Source organism: Leuciscus leuciscus (genome assembly GCF_965113295.1).
Source record: "Leuciscus leuciscus genome assembly, chromosome: 14".
NCBI lineage: Eukaryota > Metazoa > Chordata > Actinopteri > Cypriniformes > Leuciscidae > Leuciscus > Leuciscus leuciscus.
In genome coordinates this window covers 26,741,941-26,760,088 of record NC_138738.1, presented here as the reverse complement: position 1 = coordinate 26,760,088, position 18,148 = coordinate 26,741,941, and the positions used below count along the sequence as shown (strand labels likewise).

The following is an 18,148-nucleotide window of genomic DNA, read 5'->3' as shown; positions in this document are numbered from 1 at the left end:
GCCACAAATTAGTAAAACACTTGCTGATAGTAAAACACATTATATTGGGTTAATGCCTAAATACTATATTTTAATAATGATTAATAATATCAAACACAATTTACCCAATTTATATAATTTCATTTAATTTTAAATTTCATCAATATAGTATTGCCTCTCTATATGAATATGTTTTAATGAAGTAATGATTAATAAAAAATAAATAAAAAGTAAAAACTAGAAACAGCGCGAAATAAATGTTAAAGCAGAATTAAGAAAGCTGCACACTGTATCTTTCTTATAAACTCTCGCGCTCGGTCCTCTCCACGGTGGAATTCGTGCTTCAATGAGTGTACATCGGGTGTACGCTCAAAACCAGAGTGCATTGTTGATATAAACGAGGGAACGAATGTAGGGAATGGAGTTGTTCACTCAGAATTCAGACACCACTTCAAAATGGCCGACACCCTATATAGGGCACTATTTAGTGGATAGGGAACGGTTTCGGACACAGCAACAGTACAGTCCTATCTTTTGTTGTGACTGCTATAAAACAGTTTTGTAATTATTTTATATTAATCTAAACTACGAAATTAGTTCGTCCAGTCATCCAACGCGCAATTAATTTGGATAAAGCCTCCTTTAGATATTCAAATCCGTTAGGTTCACCATTGTTTTTACCTCCGTTTTTTACGCACTTACGCGAATTCATCGTCACACTACGCAGGTTTCGTTGCGTTGTTTGTGTACTTACAATATATCCCTACGCACAAAATTCTACGACATTAAACGGGGCGGGTCCAGTTGCTTAGTGGCAGACGACATTTTACAGAACCGAGTACGCACGAATATGTTGTTTGTCTAACTCAAAGCTGGTGTATTTTTCGCTGGTGTGTTGTTTGTAAAAGTCTGTTTTCATGCTGTATGGAGATACTTGCCGATTTTCTACACACTAACCTTGTCTAAAACACCCTCATTAAACATTTTACAAATCTAACGCTTATCAGAAAAATACATTTCTACAAACCAGGTAACGTTAGGACAGGCTTTACTTCGTTTCGTTCTGGGGTTTTACCTTTCTGTAGTAGGGTAAAGGAAATGAGAGGAAGTAACTCGTATGGAGACCGAGACAGAGATCGAGGACGGGACAGAGGGTGAGCCATTATTTTTAATTGATGTTTGTTTATTTGTGTGTATTAAAACATTTAATAATATCAGTTTAATTGGATATTAGATATTAGGCAATTAATATGTTGGTTTCAGTTAACAGATTTAGCTACTTTTCCATAGTATACACTTATCTCAAACAGTGCTTATAGCTGCCAGGAAAAGGATTCAAAGTTAAAGAAATGTATCTCTCGCAGGCCTCGCTTTGGATCAAGTCGAGTTGTCCAACCTCCACCTAAGAAGTTTGGGAATCCAGGAGATCGGCTGAGGAAGAAGAAATGGGACCTGGACCAGCTGCCCAAATTTGAGAAGAACTTCTACAGCGAACACCCAGAGGTTCATCACATGAGTCAGGTAATAAATAAACTAAGAAAAAGAGAAAAAGTTGAGTCTGAAATGGGCTTCCGTACATATTAATTCATTAATTAATTTACAGCAAAAACCTTATTGACTATGTTATTTTGGTAAATCAATATAGTGAACTTTTCGGTCTACCATTTTGCTTTTATTTATATTTATCTTTGTATGTTTAATAGTATGATGTTGAAGAATATCGCAAGAGGAAAGAGATCACCGTCAGAGGCTCCGGCTGTCCAAAGCCTGTCACCAACTTCCATCAAGCTCAGTTCCCTCGTGAGTTTAATTCACATGAGTGTGTTGAAAAAGTTTTTTTTTTTTTTTATTCTTTTTTTTATCCGTGATGGAAACACACTTACTAATGTAATTTCTTCTTCTTGTATTATTTTCTGCTAGTGATGGGTCGTTCATGAACAATTCATTCATTTTGAACAAATATTTTATACGACTCTGGAATAATGAGTTGTCTTATAAATTTTTTGTTTGCTGTGTATGCACAACATGCATGTTTAACGTGAAAACTGCATAGGCTCTGTACAGGAAACAGAGGGTCAGGAAAAAGGTGATTACTCTAGTCTTCATTATTTTACAAAATAATTCTTTACTATATTTAACATATTTGTGCACCTATCTAGGCTAATTAAGATTTGCGTTTAAACTGCATTTGGCCAAATTTGAGTCTGAATTTGTGACTCTTTTTTTCCTCATTGCTTCTGCTGCCTAATTCCCACAACTAAATTGCTTTGTAATTTTGTTCAGTTATGTTAAAAGAGCTCTTTGAAATATTCTGGTCTTGTAGAGCAGTGGTTGCGTATAAGAATATTGAGTATTGTTTCTGTGTTTTTTAAGAATATGTGATGGAAGTGCTGCTGCAGCAGAACTTTAAGGAGCCCACTGCTATCCAGGCTCAAGGTTTTCCTTTGGCTCTCAGTGGCAGGGACATGGTGGGCATCGCACAGACTGGCTCTGGAAAAACACTGGCTGTAAGAGACCTACATCTACAACCAACAGCCAGTGAAAACACACAGGGCCGGCCCGAGGCATAAGCGAACTAATATTTTTACATATTAATTTACTTTAACAAGTGACATAAATGAATGAAAGGATTAATAATTCAAGACAAGAAAATTCTGATTTCATGATCAGTATACCTGCCTACAACTGCTGCTGTGTCTGCCAGTGTTTGAGTCATGCGCATAACCTCGCGTGCATAGACAATTTGTGCGCAAAGTCACGGTAATGTTAAGCCATGTCACAAAAATTTGATTTGATCAATGATTTATCCTTTAAATGTAATGATATTCAGAACAGAACAAGAATAAAAAAAATAACTATAAACAAGCCAAAACGAAATAATTTAAAGCGAAAGTGAAAGTAAGCGGCGTTGGGCTCACGTATCTCTCTCATTAGAATCAAAATGTTTCAACATTCGTGATGGATTTGGATGGTAAACTATTCTTTATCATAGGCTTTGTACTTCACTCACGTTCCAATATCGACGGGAAAAAATCATCCTCTTCACACGCGCAAAAATGTGCTTGAAACATCACAGTGGAAGATGACAAAGCTGGAATGTGTGTGTGTGTGTGTGTGTGTGTGTGTGTGTGTGTGTGTGTGTGTGTGTGTGTGTGTGTGTGTGTGTGTGTGTGTGTGTGTGTGTGTGTGTGTGTGTGTGTGTGTGTGTGTGTGTGTGTGTGTGTGGCGGGCGCGATCGAACAGTGGAAACATAAAAACATACTCCGTCATGTTCCTACAAGACATCATTCAAACTGCAAAGTTTTGCAAAACGTTGGAGGATATTTTGCAAATAATTTTTTTTATATGTTTTGTGACAGTTTGTTTTCAGAAGTTTCCAAGAGTTAGTAAAAAAGTAAAGAAAAAGTAAAAACTTTTTTTTAAGTATCTATTTTTTATTAAGTATTTATTTTGTATTAATACATAACCTCATTGTATTAATTTATAATGCAACATTATAGCGTGACATTGTGTCAATAATCGTCAAGCACAGGTGACTCTGCGTGGTGGGAGGGGGCCCCCAAATCAAATTCTGCTTAGGGCCCCCTAAAGGCTCGGGCCGGCACTGAAAACACACATACCTGCAATACCCATTCCAAGTATACTCATGTTTACTTATTTCAATGTTTTCCACAGTATCTGTTGCCTGCCATAGTGCACATTAACCATCAGCCATACCCAGAGAGAGGGGATGGGCCCATCGTAAGTTGGCATACAACTTTTACCACAATAAGTAGAATTAGGCACTGATTTAGAATCAGAATGGTATACTGTTGTTGATGCAAAATGAATCCATAATGCTTTGTTAGTACATTTTTCAATCCTTCCGTTTCCTGCTTTCTGTTCTGTTTAGTGTCTTGTGTTAGCACCCACTCGTGAATTAGCCCAGCAGGTGCAGCAAGTGGCTTATGATTATGGCAAATCATCCCGAATCAAGAGTACCTGTGTTTATGGTGGAGCCCCTAAAGGTCCACAGATCAGAGATTTAGAAAGAGGTATGGAAACTGACTAACATCTACAACACACTAACAAAAAATACAGTTTACCTATTGTTAAAGGGATACTTTACCGTTTTTTCATATTAAACTATGTTATTCCCTTAACTAAGACGAGTTGATACATACCTCTCTCGTCTCAGTGCGTGCACTAAATCCCTCTGTCTTGCGGCGAAACTCTGTTAGCCCAGTTCATTTAATATGGGCCAAGCAGAGAGCTTGTAAGCACTTGCTATGGTATTCCGCCATACAAAATAGTTATCCATTTTACACGCTTAGAAAAGCGCAACGTTTTGTTTTGTGTCACCGTTCTAGGTCGAGTTACACTTCGCGAGTAACTGTATTTAAATAGGGAAAACGTGGAGGTGTTTGGTAGCTTCTCTGCTTGGCCCATATTAAATGAACTGGGCTAACAAAGTTTCGCCGCAAGACAGAGGGATTTAGTGCACGCACTGAGACGAGAGAGGTATGTATCAACTCGTCTTAGTTAAGGGAATAACATAGTTTAATATGAAAAAACGGTAAAGTATCCCTTTAATGCTCAAAATTGAATCATGATTATTCTGAGAACGTTTTATTAGTCATTAAATTCCTACGAACCAAGCCTATCCGAGACACTGAAAGAGTGACATTAGTGAGCTCACTAATGTCATGAGCTGCATGTGTGTAAAAGAACATAGTGCCATGCTTTACTCTTAAACATGCAGTGTTGTCGGGTTATAAATGTATGCAAGTAAATCGCAGCGTTTGCCAGTAATTATGACTTTATGGTGCCATTTATGTTTGAAAATGCATATTGCATTTATAGAGCTTCAAAGGGTGTTCAATCTAAAAATTAAAATTAAGTCATAATTGTCGGTGTTATTGTTGTTCCAAGGCAGTATGCCCTTCTTTCTTTTGGACCACAAAAGGAGAATAAAAAAATAAAAAAATCCCACTCGTGCTTATCATATAAATGGCAGTGAAAAGCGACCAGCATCAAGCTTTTTAAAAAAAGATACAGAAGTATCACTGAATGATCTCATGCAACACTTATGTTCACTGTCTCCTGTCATTCTGACTGTCATCAGACATACGTTGTTCTGGTCCGTGAATCTTTACATGGACGGTACTTTTTGGGGATTTCTAGGCGTTGTTTTTCATGTCGCGCATTTATTAATCTTAATTTCTCACAACTCGTTTTTTATTTCTGGGCAAGATGGAGTGAACTGCGGCGCTATTAGAGTCTCACGAATGTGCACAGTTTTAGCTGTGGACAGTAGTAGTTTTTTTTTTTTTTTTAACAAACCCTATCATATACCCCTAGAACACTTGGAATATACGGCACGTGTCACATGGCGTGTCACACATCATTCTGTGATACTTTTGTGTCTTTTTTAAAAAGCTTGATGCTAGTTGTTATTCACTGCCATTATATGCCATTTTTTCTCCTTTTATGGTCCCCAAAAAAGAAGGGCATACAGCATTAGAACACCACTAGGGTTAGTAAATGATGACTTAATTTTAATTTTAGAGTGGACTATCCCTTTAAACAAGTTCATTGACGGTTTCTGATTGTTAACAGTTCAATGGAAGATACTCCCATAAGTCATGCAAAGCGTCATGGGGTGTAGAAAAAAAGCTGGATTGAGCTGTGGTTCTCAACCCTTTTCCTGGACTAGTGTAATAGTAACTGTGAATATTTTCTAAGTAAATTAATCAGGAATAGTTAAGGGCTTTTCTTTCAATAAACATTGTTTGACCTCCTAAAGGTGTTGAAATCTGCATTGCCACACCTGGCCGTCTGATCGACTTCCTGGAGGTAGGAAAAACCAACCTGCGCCGTTGCACCTACCTGGTGCTAGATGAGGCTGATCGTATGTTGGACATGGGTTTTGAACCCCAAATCCGCAAAATTCTTGACCAAATTAGAGTAAGTTCTGTCCTTTTGTGAAACAGTCTCCAGTTTTCACTTGAAACAGAATTTGACAGTTCATGGATGTTAACATTACACACACAGCAATGCTAGACTGAGAATCTAAATCAGCAATGATTATGCACTCAAAAAAATTTGTCCTGGCCTGTGCTTAAGATTGCTACCCATAATCACTTTCCTCTGAATACATATCAAGCTCAATCTTTTACGTTTGCTGCTGTTCCTGTTTCCTTCAGCCTGACAGACAGACTCTCATGTGGAGTGCTACCTGGCCTAAAGAAGTGCGTCAGCTGGCTGAAGATTTCCTCCATGACTATGTCCAAATCAACATAGGAGCTCTAGAACTAAGCGCAAACCACAACATCCTGCAGATAGTGGATGTCTGCATGGAAAATGAAAAAGACAACAAGTGAGCTGAAGTATTGGACATGAAATTGATTGAGCTTTTATTATAGTCATTGCGATTTGTGTTGGTCTACTTTCCTATTTGTATGTATAAATCAAGATGAAAATGTTTCAAAGAAATGTTTGTGCTCAAAGGCTGATTCAGCTGATGGAGGAAATCATGGCTGAAAAGGAGAACAAAACCATCATCTTTGTCGAGACAAAGAAACGTTGTGATGAACTGACTCGCAGAATGCGAAGAGATGGGTGAGAGATCTTTATAATCCCTCTTAAAGGTTTTTATAAAATCATATAGTATGCTGATGCAATGTGTGTTCTGTCTTCATTCAGGTGGCCTGCAATGTGTATTCATGGTGACAAAAGCCAACCAGAGAGGGACTGGGTACTGTCAGGTGAAGTTTTTAAGCTTCACATTTTATTGAAGCAGGCTGTCACATTTCTTCCTGACACTTTGTTGTGCTGTGTGTTATGTATTTCCAGAGTTCCGCAGTGGAAAAGCTCCAATTTTGATCGCTACTGACGTTGCATCACGGGGTCTGGGTATGGTCTGATAATTGATACTCATTCAGAACAGTTTCAAATTTTTTTTTTGTCTAAAATTCTAAACAGAATGATTATCTGATCACCACTAAATAATGTAGATAATATATAGACAACACTTTGACATGTACAACATTGTCACATAATTGTGGAATGCTCACTTTGTGCCCATAGAGATGCACTGGTTAAGCAGATGTCATTCCTATTCACACAAACACAGGGCTGCAAACTGCTCATCTTTTTTGGGGAGAAATTTTATGTTTTGAAAGCAAAATCGCTTTTGCGAGACCCGAAAACTTGAGTATAATAGCTTTAACCTAAAATACATTAAATCATTAAAATTAATTGAAATGTTTGCTAGAAACGTATTCTTTCATGAGAAATTCCCACTGAAGCATGTCCTCGGATATGTAATTGTTTGACCTTTTTCACACCTTAGGAGTTTGCATCCCTGCAAACAGCTAATCAAAGTGTTTTTTCAAGTAATTATGTCAGACAGACACCTAAATGTTGATCGATAAATAAGCGCACTAATGTCATATCTTATTGGTAACAATGAAACTTGGTCAATGCACACAGCCAAGTCCCATGTCCCTTACGGTACGTTCACACGGGGCGTCAGCGTCAACGCTTCCCATTGACTTTGAATGGGTGACGTCAAGCGTTGCCGAAAAGAATTGTGGATCCGTCGGCGGCGCTTCACTGGCGTTGCTCGCGGCAGAAGTTGAGAATTTTTCAACTTCTGCCGCTAGCAACGCCAGTGAAGCGCCGCAGACGGAAGCGTCAGCCAATCAGGATCGCTCTATGCAAATACAGTAGCCAGGCGGCAGCCAATCACGTTCATCACGTTCATCCTGTTCAAGAGCAGCAAACGGAGGATAAATTCATTGGCTGACGCTGCTATGACCATGGCGTCAGTGCCAAACTTCAGCCACGCCTTCCGTCAAGCATTGACGCTGACGCCCCGTGTGAACGTACCGTTAGAGTGTGTTCACACTTGTTGTTCAGTTCTTTTGATCCGGACCAAAAAAGAAAGTGATACATTTTTGTTTTAATTGGACCAAACCGGTCAAGTGTGAACTTTTTTTCAAATATATCAAGTGAAAAGTATTTGTATAATGCTTTTCACAGTAGACATTGATTCAAAACTACAGAAAATAATGAAGATATTATAGACGTGAAAATAAAATATGACAAATACATATATCATGCCTCACTTTGGGGGAATTTAGAGAAGGTGAAGGAGTGTTCAGATTGACAACCATTGACAATCCTCATTAATGGCCATGCTATTCATTTTCTGAGAGAATTGAAGGTTTCCATCATTGTGTGATTTTTGGCAATGCAATGAAGTTAAGTAGAACTCAACTTCCTAAAAATGAACTGTGATCCTCTACCTGAGACTACAGATAGATAGTCAAGTAGGAATTCTCATCAACACAACCGCACAGAGATTTGGCAACATCCAGTTATTTAATCTGTATCAGTGTGAACGCCCCTTTTACTTTTTGTGCAGTTGACGAACAGAGAAGTGTTTTGTGTACTTGAAGGGTCCATTTCATTTTCCACATTCTACTTCATCTTGAGCATCTAGTGGACCTTTCTTTTTTTAACCGCTCAAATCGCTTGCACATGTGCTGTTGTCTGCACACAAGTCTCCACAGATACAAAAATAGGGCTGCATTTAGACAGTGTGCACAGACATCTGCGGATTGTGCTGAGGAGGAAAATTGTCATATGGACTGCCCACAATATGAAGTGGAATGCGAAAAAATATGCTTTCAGGTTAAGAGTTGTCAGACTTTAGGAGGAGGATAGACATTAATAACAGTTTTTAACCTAAATTTATATCTATAGTTTCAACACCTAGAAATCAGTACCTAGAATTCTACTATTTGTTTATGATTATTTTGGTTCAGACCTTAATGGCTTCTCTCTTTACAGTTGGAAAAACATCAAATACATTTTGGGAACATTTGGTTTGATCTTTTTACCCTTGTCCTTTCCTCTTTTATGTATTTTGCTCAAAACAAGTGAAGGCTGGGAAGAAAAGATATTTATTGACACGTTGTCAAGTTCACATTTAATGGTAAAAAGGACTCTGGGCAGACGGTGACTGACTGGTGGGCTGCTTTGTCAGTTTCCAAATTCCACAAGCAAGCTGTTCCAAACATGATAAACTTGTGCTGTCTGTTTCTTGTTACTAATGTAAAAATCCTCGCACATGTGGGGCTCACCGGCTCGCTGTTGACCCTAGCACGGATCTAGGGGAGCTGCTATCCTTCCCTCCTCTTCCCTGGGTCCTAATGCCAGTCTCCTTCCTGAACAAATTGTGTACAAGTGTCCTGTTATCTTGGAAGATGTTAATCCGTAGTCATGGTCAGAATAGAGTTGGTCAGAACTTTTTACTTTATTTTGTGCAAAACTTCTTTCTGGAATCATTCATGTCTGGGTGAACAATGACCTCACAAAAATATTAGAAATTGCTAATTTGTTTTGTCTGGGTATGTTTGGGTTATTTTAGAGAGTCTTACACTATTATTGTTCTTTTTCCCCTTCAGGATTTTTGACTTCCTAACTGCCAGCCCAGACATGCTGTGCTAATTTGACACAGTGGCCTCCCTCTACCATGTTACCAGACACTAGCACAGGGCTTGATATGGATAAACTCCCTCAGCTGTGCCCCTATTTATCTAGAGTCTTATGGGCTAGCGGCATCAACTAGCTTACTTTTCTTGTTTGTTTTTTTTCTTCTTCAAAATCTGGATTGACCATAAAAAAAAAAAAATAAAAAAAAATCTCAAAAGGATACTATGGCCCCCTCAGGGCTCTGTTAGATTCCAGGAAAGTCTGCCCCTAAGATAGATTTGGGGCTGAATGGCCCACAGAGTTCTAGAGAGAGGGAGAGAGAAAGTTAAGAATGCTGGATACAGTCCGGTCCGGTTTGTGGAGGCCCTACAACCCAGCGAGAGAGAGAGAACTGGGGCAGAGCCGGTTCTGCTCCCGCCTGGCGTTGCTGGGGCAGGGCCGAGGGTGAAGGGGGGGCAGCTCAACGCGTGAGCCCACATTAACCTCTTCCTCTTGGGCCGCTCCACGGGACCCAGGACTGATCCCAGCCAAGAGTAACCTAACCTAGGGTAAGTACCTGATCATGCCCTAGTCACTGCCCTGTTCATGAGAACTGTTTCCATAGTGTGGCAAATGTCCTTTAAGTTTGTTTGAATGGGTGTGGTAAGTGCCATGGTATATTAGGTCATTATTATACATGACTGTATTTCCATTTTAGCACGTTGCATTCTTTAGATATCTAAAATAGCATAAACTATCATTATCATTTTCCAAAGGAGACTGTTTTCTTTTAGGGTCAATAGCAGTGTTGTTAGAGCCCCTTTTAATCTGTAATAAGAAACAGACTTTTAAGATGTGTCAAAAAAACAAAACAAAAAAAACTTCACCTTATGTTTAATGAACTCCTGACATTTCTCCTCTTTAATGCTACCTAAAGTATTGCTGGTTACAGCAAGTAATAGTCTTAAATATAAACTGAATCATATTGTTAATTTACATTGATAGTTCATGTAATACTTAAGATACTAGGTGAGTACTCAAAGCCAAGTTATTTATTTATTTATTTAACTGTATAGTGTTGGTCTCCTTAAAGGTGGTTTCTCACTAGTCGATTGAAAACAGGCATTAAAAAAAAAAAAACTATTCGCACTATTCTGTTAGGTGCTTTCACACTAGCACTTTTTGGTGCGCACCTGGTTTTGTTTGACATCAGCGTTCAGTTCGTTTGGATGATGCGAACGCTGTTTTCCAAAACCTGTGACCATTGGAAATCGACTGAAAAATCGTCTAGTGAGACCCTGTCTTTAGGTTGAATACAGACAGAGCTTTATCTGAATGATTAATATTGTAGTGATGCACTGAAATTTCAGCTACCGAAATTCAGTTTTGGAGGGAAGAATTCATTGACTGAAACGGTGCATTAATTAGCACTCTTCTGATGGCGTGTTTTAAATGAATCCAGTGTTTATTTTGTGTACACAACGTGAATAAGCTATAACTTGGGCTGGGATGACAATGTAAATTTCTAGTTTTTTAAAGATTTTAATTTTGATGGACTGCGATCATTTAGTCTAAGTTTTTTCCATTGATACATTAGCAAAACTTCACTAAACATTATTTGTAGTGCACAAACAATCCAATAATCACAGTAACTTTTGTGCTTTGTTACTTTTGAAATGAAACTAAGTCTGAGCTTTCAAATTCAACAGTAAATGTCCTTTGAATGTGAAAAAAAAAAAAAAAAAAGAAATCACTAGTTTTCACGGTGCATCACTAGTTTTATATATACATTTATATATTAATTAACACCTGGATATTTATGACTGTTGATGACAGCATACTTCATCAAAACGTCAAAAAATCTGTGCCAATTGTCTTATTGAAAGATTACTGATAGACAAACTTACTCCAAAGCCATGCCTGTAAAATCCATGAAGAGATCCCAAACACAGATGAGTGAATAATTCCAGTACTGCTATCGCAGTAAACTCGGCAATGGTCCATTCCTTCTGTCTACTTCACTAATTTCTACCTTTTTTCTTCCTCCATAAATTACCTTGTCCCCATGAAGATGTGGAGGATGTTAAATTTGTCATCAACTATGACTATCCAAACTCTTCTGAGGATTATGTTCATCGCATTGGGCGCACAGCCCGTAGCACCAACAAAGGTACAGCCTACACCTTCTTCACACCTGGGAACCTTCGGCAGGCTCGTGATCTGGTCAGGGTTCTTGAGGAGGCTAGACAGGCCATCAACCCCAAACTACTGCAGCTGGTGGACACAGGCCGTGGGGGAGGTGAGAGTTTCAAGATGAGCTGCAGTTGGGCAGGCATATTTTAATTTGTTTTATGTCCTTGAGAGATCTAGATTCCCAGTCTAGTTTGGCACTATGTAGTTATTTTTCACATTTCAAATTCTCGTATCTCTAGCCTAATTTCTGGCCTCTCACTGGCTACTTCCATAGGTGGAAGGATGCGTTACCGTGGCAACAACTCAAGCTCAAATAACCCCAACATGATGTACCAGGACGAATGTGATCGGCGTATGAGCTCTGCATCTGGGGGGAACAAGGGCAGCCGCAGCAACAACTTTAGCCGCGATGGAAGGTCAGGTGGGAGCAGCCGTGACGACCGTTTGTCCTCTTCTTCTTACAGAGATCGCAATAGGGATGGACGAAACAACTACAACTCAGGACCCTCCTACAACAGTGAAGGAGGTGACCAATACCAGAGCTATGGGGGTGGAGGAGGGGGGCAGTATGGCTCCAGAGGGGGAGGCTCACATCCAGGTGGGGGAGCGGGAGGGCAAGATCAGGCTGGACCTCCCCAAGGTCTGTTTGGAGCGCCGCCTCCAACTCCTCCTCAGCCTGGGCCGGGTCCGCAACCACTCATGGCACAACAGTTCCCTCCTCCACCACAGCCTGTCATGGGCTTCATGGGTCCTGGCCCATACCCATTTGCCTCACCACCACCCCTTCCTCCCCCTCCCAGAAAGTAGCATCCAGAGGCATTGCTGTCTTTTCAAACCTTTTCTTTTTGTAATAGTAACCTGCCCTGCGTTGGAGCATTTGAATATAGCTGTGTAATATGGTGTGCTCCTTATTTTCTTTTGTGTTGTCATAGAAAAGGATGGCTTTGCATTTAATTAAAGCTGCAGTCGGCAAGCCTGGCTGATTGAGGGGACAAAATGTTTAATATTTACAACTCTCATACCCCTCCCCCACAACCACCGAACACCCTCCCATCGAGTTCGTGCTCGTCAGTGCGTGTGCACCAGATTTTCTGTGAACGCGCCCCTCTCTTCAGCATCGATCAACACCATGGAGTACTCCGAGTTAATAGAGGAATTGGAAGCTTGTTAGTAGATTTTCTCTCCGCCATCACGCTTCGTACAATCCAACACACCTGCGAACTTCAGGCGTGTGCATGTGATATTGTAACATGCGCGAGGGGGGAGGGGGGGATCTGTGGCGTGTGCACAAACTGTGATTGACTGTCAGGTCTCACACAGGCCTGCGCTGATTGGACCAAAAGAACCAGGAGCGGTGGATTTTTGCAAAACAAATAACAGGCTCTAGGTGGAGGTAGAAGCACGTGTTTTTTTCTAAAACCGGCTGATTGATGTTGTTGTGTCGGTTTCAGTGAATATGATAAAAAAAATCTTGCCGACTGCAGCTTTAAGCCAGTGGTCCAGGGTCTTGAGAGAAGGGCCTCTCGTTTAATACAATACTCCTGAAGCACGAGGCATCTTTAGTTTGTCATAGTTTAGTTTTTATCTACTTTTTTAACGTGTATCTTCCTAAATACATCTTTTGATTACAGTTGGTCAGTACTTATGATGATTTTTGACGTTTTTTAAAGCAGTGTAATTTGTTTCATTAAAGATACTTAATTGATTTCTTAATTACTTAGTTTTGCTAACTTTTAGCCATTTTGCTAACTTCAACCACACACCCTGGAAAACCCTCCTGCCAATGTCTGCCAACTCAATGTCATCAACCTGCAAACATGCAAAATATGCATATTCACGATCCGCATATACTAAATGAATCAAGGGTGTAGAGTTACATTCAAGCGATTTTAAGGCATGAATACATTTAAGGAAAAAACATTTAAATATATCATTTTGGTGATCAAAGATGAGGTATAAAAGGTATAAAATTATTGACTACAATTATTGTTCGTTCAGTTAATGAATGAACAGAACATTGTAGAGCACCTCCCATCCGATAAATCGCAATAAGCTTTGAGCTTTATTACTTTTAAAATGAAATAAGTTTCAGCTTTCATATTCTGTCCATTTTATTATGAAATTCAAACAATACCGCTAAAGTGGTTCAGTTCAAGCGAAGCGGCGGCATGGCGCACACGTGAACCGATCATCTCTTCCGCTTTACTACTAGTTACAGCATGAAATAAACATGAATGAACATCAGAAGGAATGATAAAGTACAACTTACTGAAATCAGTCTCATGTAATCGTTCAGTCAGTGTTTCAACCGCGGAAAGAGGTCAATAATACAGCTTGTGAACCAGGGGGTGGCCAATCCTGTTCCTGGAGATCTACCTTCCTGCAAAGTTCATCTCCAACCCTGATCCAACACACCTGAAGCAGCTAATTAAGATCTTCAGGAGCACTTAATAATTACAGACAGGTGTGTCTGACCTCAGAAAAGCCATTCAATGACCATAAACTTGTTAGTCAGCTAGAAAAATAAACTCTAGAGAGGAGCATCTTGCTAATTATATGCACTATTGCATATTCATTGTATTTTTACTTACCATGTTAATCAATATTTAAAGTATGTTTGAATAACAAAACATAATTATGCCATTAAAATTATATTATCACATTATTATTATAAAAAAAACTTCCTTTGTATAATTTAAAATGTAAGTAAACTATACAAACCAGTTATTTTTAACCTGTAATATTATAGTAATGTATCAACTGGGGTTCCCTGTAGTTTACAGAATTAGTTAAGACATTTTTTTCCTTGGAAATTTGCCATGTACTCTACCTGATACATACACCAATTAATCGATACCAAATTGAATTAAATCAGAATTGAATCACAAGCTTGAGAATCCAAATCAAATCAAATTGTGAAATTTGTCAATAACCAGCCCTACAAGCAATGTTTTCATATCAACATTTTAGTGATCGTTTGACTGTCGAACACGACTGACTGAATTAATTCTTTACCATGAGTCTCTTTTAAAACTTCACTAAATGAATATGCGTGTGCCATTCAAATCAGCAACAGATAAAGGATAGTAAACAATCTAAATCGGACAACTTTTCTGTTTGGTGATCATGCAACATCAAACCACATTTACATGGACCAAAGTCATGTGTCAGAGGTGAATATATGCAGGTTATAAGATTTTTAGGTTTCTTCTCATCATGCAAGCGCATGTTATCACTTTGAGAAAACCAGTGAAAACCAGAAAATAAAAATAGTTACAGATGACTGTACTATTTAACAAAAATAATGCTGTGTGGACCATTTATGTTAAATATGGCCTGAAAATCATTTGGAAGGTCTTTAAAAGTTTGGAATTTTTAAATGGAAAATGTTTAGAAACCCTAGAAACGAACCCTTTTTTAACGTGACTTCCATTTTAAAAGCTAACCACGTTGCATCTTACCTTATAGCACTAACCAATTACTACACGACTTAACCTTACTTATACCCAATGCAAACATTCAAGACTGTTTGTTTGCATTATTGCATTACTATTTTGTATGATCACACATTACAAACAGCTCTCCACTTGGAAAGCTTCCATTTTTTTTATATAATTACTTTGTTTTACAGATTTTAATAAAGAGTTAAATACAGATCGCTCTTATACATTTTTTTTGTGTGATTATTATATACCTTGTTCAACCTTTGATCAAAGATTAATAATAAAAAAAAATTTTATTGAAAACATGCATTTTAAACCCCAGAGAAAAAGAATAACTTTATTTCCCTTAAATACATATTTGCACTACATTCACTTCTCCATATGTTTAGTCTCTGTATACGTTTTTGGCAAATGTACATAATAGCAATACCAATATTTACACTTTTTTCAGGTTGGAAGGACATAATCTGGAATGCAGCTGGCTTCATCACAGACCCTTAACTGTAGGGAGACACAAACTACAATAGTTTGAGAACTGACGCAGTGTTCTGATTCAACCAATTATTTCTGTTAACATCATCTGAGTACAGAATTCTTCTGATAACTTCATTTATCTCATACAAGCATGGCAAAGGTAAAATAGTATTCATTAAACTGTACTGCATAAAAAAAAAAAACAGACTAACTGTGGAACCGTCAAGGATTCAAAAAAACAAAAGTGTCGACCCGATGTTATTCTACCAATTAAAAACAAGCATCAAACAAAATGACTATATTCACATTAACATGAAAAAGAAAATCTGATTAGGCACGTACGGTAAATATAAACAAGACATCAGCGTGAAGTTCGAGCAGTACAGTTTACAGAAAAAGGGCAATTTTAGGATTGAGGACAATCATGATTAATTAGATGCAAAAATCACAATGAATGAAGGGCTGTTTGATTTGTAATATAGATCAGTTAGTTTTAGTATTTCTTGCTAAGAAACTGATTCAAGTTTGGTGTGTTACCAGTAAAACCACATGCAGCCTGACAATACAATCGAACACACAAAAAACTGAAATATGATAAAAACTGTGCAAGCGCAGGAAACCTATTAAATCAACACCATGAAAATGAAACAATTAGTAGCGAAATTTCACCTGCTCTGTCATTACAGCTGACTGAGACTCCAGCATCTCAATTCACACGTGGAAATAATGTCAGAAATGACCACAAAACTCAACTCTCTTACTTTCAAACATTTAAAGCTTCATACAAAAAGGGCCGAAAACAACAACAAGAAAGAAAGAAAAAAAGTTAGAACAACTGGAATAAGAAATAAAAAAAACAAGTTCATTTATAAAGGCCTCCTCTCAGCACTCATCCGGACATTAAGGAGAGGAGAGAGATATGGTCTGGATATGAACTGCCACCAGGAAGCAGAGGAGCCACTAGCAGGAAATCAGTCTGTTTCTTTAAAGGTTTCCCCAGGACTCTGGTGGAGGGAACTGCTCTACATCTCCGCTCTCATCGTGGGATTCTTCTCCTAAATCAAATGTCAGTTTGTATCTCAACCGCACCTTCTCCTTCAAAAGGAAAAAAAAAACGGTATAGGTTAGAACATGAAGGAATGCCATGTAATCAGAAAATATCTACAAATCAGCAGCAAAGTTGGTCACACACATCTGACATAAGCCATAAACCAGCACAGTTAGTGAGCTTTACTGACACATTTACATTTATGCATTTTGGCAAACGCTTTTATCCAAAGCGACTTCCATTGCATTATCCTATACATTTATACATGGGTATGTGCAATCCCGTGGGATCGAACCCACAACCTTGCGTTGTTAACGCAATGCTCTTACCACTGAGCTACAGGAAAGCTTATGACAAATTATGTTCACATCACCACCGGTATAAACGTTGGAATAAAGATTTTTTAACAGTCTGATTCTTACCAAGGCTGCATTTATTTGATCAAAAATACAATAAAACGGTAATATTGTGAAATTTTCGATTTTAAAGCTGGATTTTCAGCAGCCATTATTTTCAGTCAAAATCAATGTTGAAAGCTGGTTAATATTTTTGAGGAAACCGATACATAACATTTTTTTTTTTTTTAAGATGATTTGATGAATAGTAAGTTCCAAAGACCTATATTGAAAAATTCAGATTTCGCATCACAGGAATAAATTACTTTTTAAAATATATATAAATACAAAACAGTTCAATTTAAATAGTAATATTTCACATGACTGTTTTTACTGTATTTTTGATCAAATAAATGCAGCCTTGGTGGGTATAAGACACTTCTTTCAAAACATTTAAAATCTTAATTATTCAAAACTTTTGATGGGTAGTGTATATATTTTTTTAATTACTATTGCATAGGGCTGCAACAGTACACAATTCATATTTCAGTACATACCTCAATAATGAGGTCACAGTTTGGTACAGCAGAGAGAACAAAGAATCTGTCTTGAAATTATTATTCATGTTACAAACGGTGGCACAGCTACAAGTCTTCTTTTCATGGCCAAATCTCAGGTTTAAATACATTTTATAAAAAAAAATTTAGTTTAAATAAAATGTAAATGATTTAGATTTTTGTCCTCATTTTGTTGTGGGTATGTGTACATGGAAATTACGTGTGGCAACTGTGATGTGAAATTAGTTTGATGACATCACCTATCCATCCACAGTGTTGCCATGTTCACTTATTATGACTTTGGGCTTGTTTTTTCATAAAGTTGTTGGTGGTTTCAGGGGCATAAATTTCATCTAAATGTTGGGGGGGACAATAAACATAATATTCCTAAAGAGCAATTTTTGAAGGGGACACCAATAATACAGGCAAAATTTTACTTTCTATGGATATGTGTACACAGAGGAAAGCCTTACTACTATTATTAGTGTAGCTAGCATGGAGACCGTGCCATTATCCTTCTTCTCAAAGTTTCTCTCTGGTTCATTGCAAAAGCTGACTAAATTGACCAAAATATTCTTCATTGGTGTGCGAAATTGACAAAAAATGATCTCTATATTTTCAGGGATTTTATCGATAACGATAATTAGACAATATTTT

The 18,148-nt window shown here is 38.0% G+C and overlaps 2 protein-coding genes across 5 annotated transcripts in view; one reads left to right on the top strand and one right to left on the bottom strand.

Annotated features, from left to right (window-relative positions):
- Window positions 1-772: 772 nt before the first annotated feature.
- Window positions 773-13,347, top strand: ddx17 (DEAD-box helicase 17). 3 transcript variants are annotated; one of them, XM_082136838.1, is made up of 15 exons: window positions 773-1,133; window positions 1,344-1,500; window positions 1,683-1,779; window positions 2,033-2,065; window positions 2,353-2,486; window positions 3,655-3,720; window positions 3,872-3,907; window positions 3,956-4,013; window positions 5,765-5,925; window positions 6,165-6,337; window positions 6,469-6,579; window positions 6,664-6,725; window positions 6,814-6,873; window positions 11,513-11,740; window positions 11,909-13,347. In XM_082136838.1, exons 1-15 carry the CDS (start codon window positions 1,078-1,080, stop codon window positions 12,439-12,441), a joined length of 1,965 nt encoding a protein of 654 aa, XP_081992964.1. In that variant the 5' UTR covers window positions 773-1,077; the 3' UTR covers window positions 12,442-13,347. The 3 variants fall into 3 exon arrangements, with proteins under 3 accessions (XP_081992964.1, XP_081992962.1, XP_081992963.1); XM_082136836.1 differs by having other exon boundaries at window positions 774-1,133; window positions 3,872-4,013; XM_082136837.1 differs by lacking the exon at window positions 2,033-2,065 and having other exon boundaries at window positions 775-1,133; window positions 3,872-4,013.
- Window positions 13,348-15,394: 2,047 nt separating this feature from the next.
- gga1 (golgi-associated, gamma adaptin ear containing, ARF binding protein 1) overlaps window positions 15,395-18,148 on the bottom strand; it is a 41,584-nt gene continuing 38,830 nt past the window's right edge. For both annotated transcript variants that reach the window (XM_082136841.1, XM_082136842.1), the window contains one exon: window positions 15,395-16,646. In XM_082136841.1, coding sequence (XP_081992967.1) covers window positions 16,536-16,646 — 111 coding nt within the window. In that variant the 3' untranslated portion in view covers window positions 15,395-16,535. The remainder of the gene's footprint in view (window positions 16,647-18,148) is intronic.

Excerpts from the sequence above, each read along its gene's own strand:
- ddx17 (XM_082136836.1), top strand. The coding sequence starts at position 1,078 with ATGAGAGGAAGTAACTCGTATGGAGACCGAGACAGAGATCGAGGACGG. Across the intron at positions 1,134-1,343 it reads GATCGAGGACGGGACAGAGG|GCCTCGCTTTGGATCAAGTC; the intron begins GTGAGCCATTAT and ends TATCTCTCGCAG. Across the intron at positions 6,338-6,468 it reads GAAAATGAAAAAGACAACAA|GCTGATTCAGCTGATGGAGG; the intron begins GTGAGCTGAAGT and ends TTGTGCTCAAAG.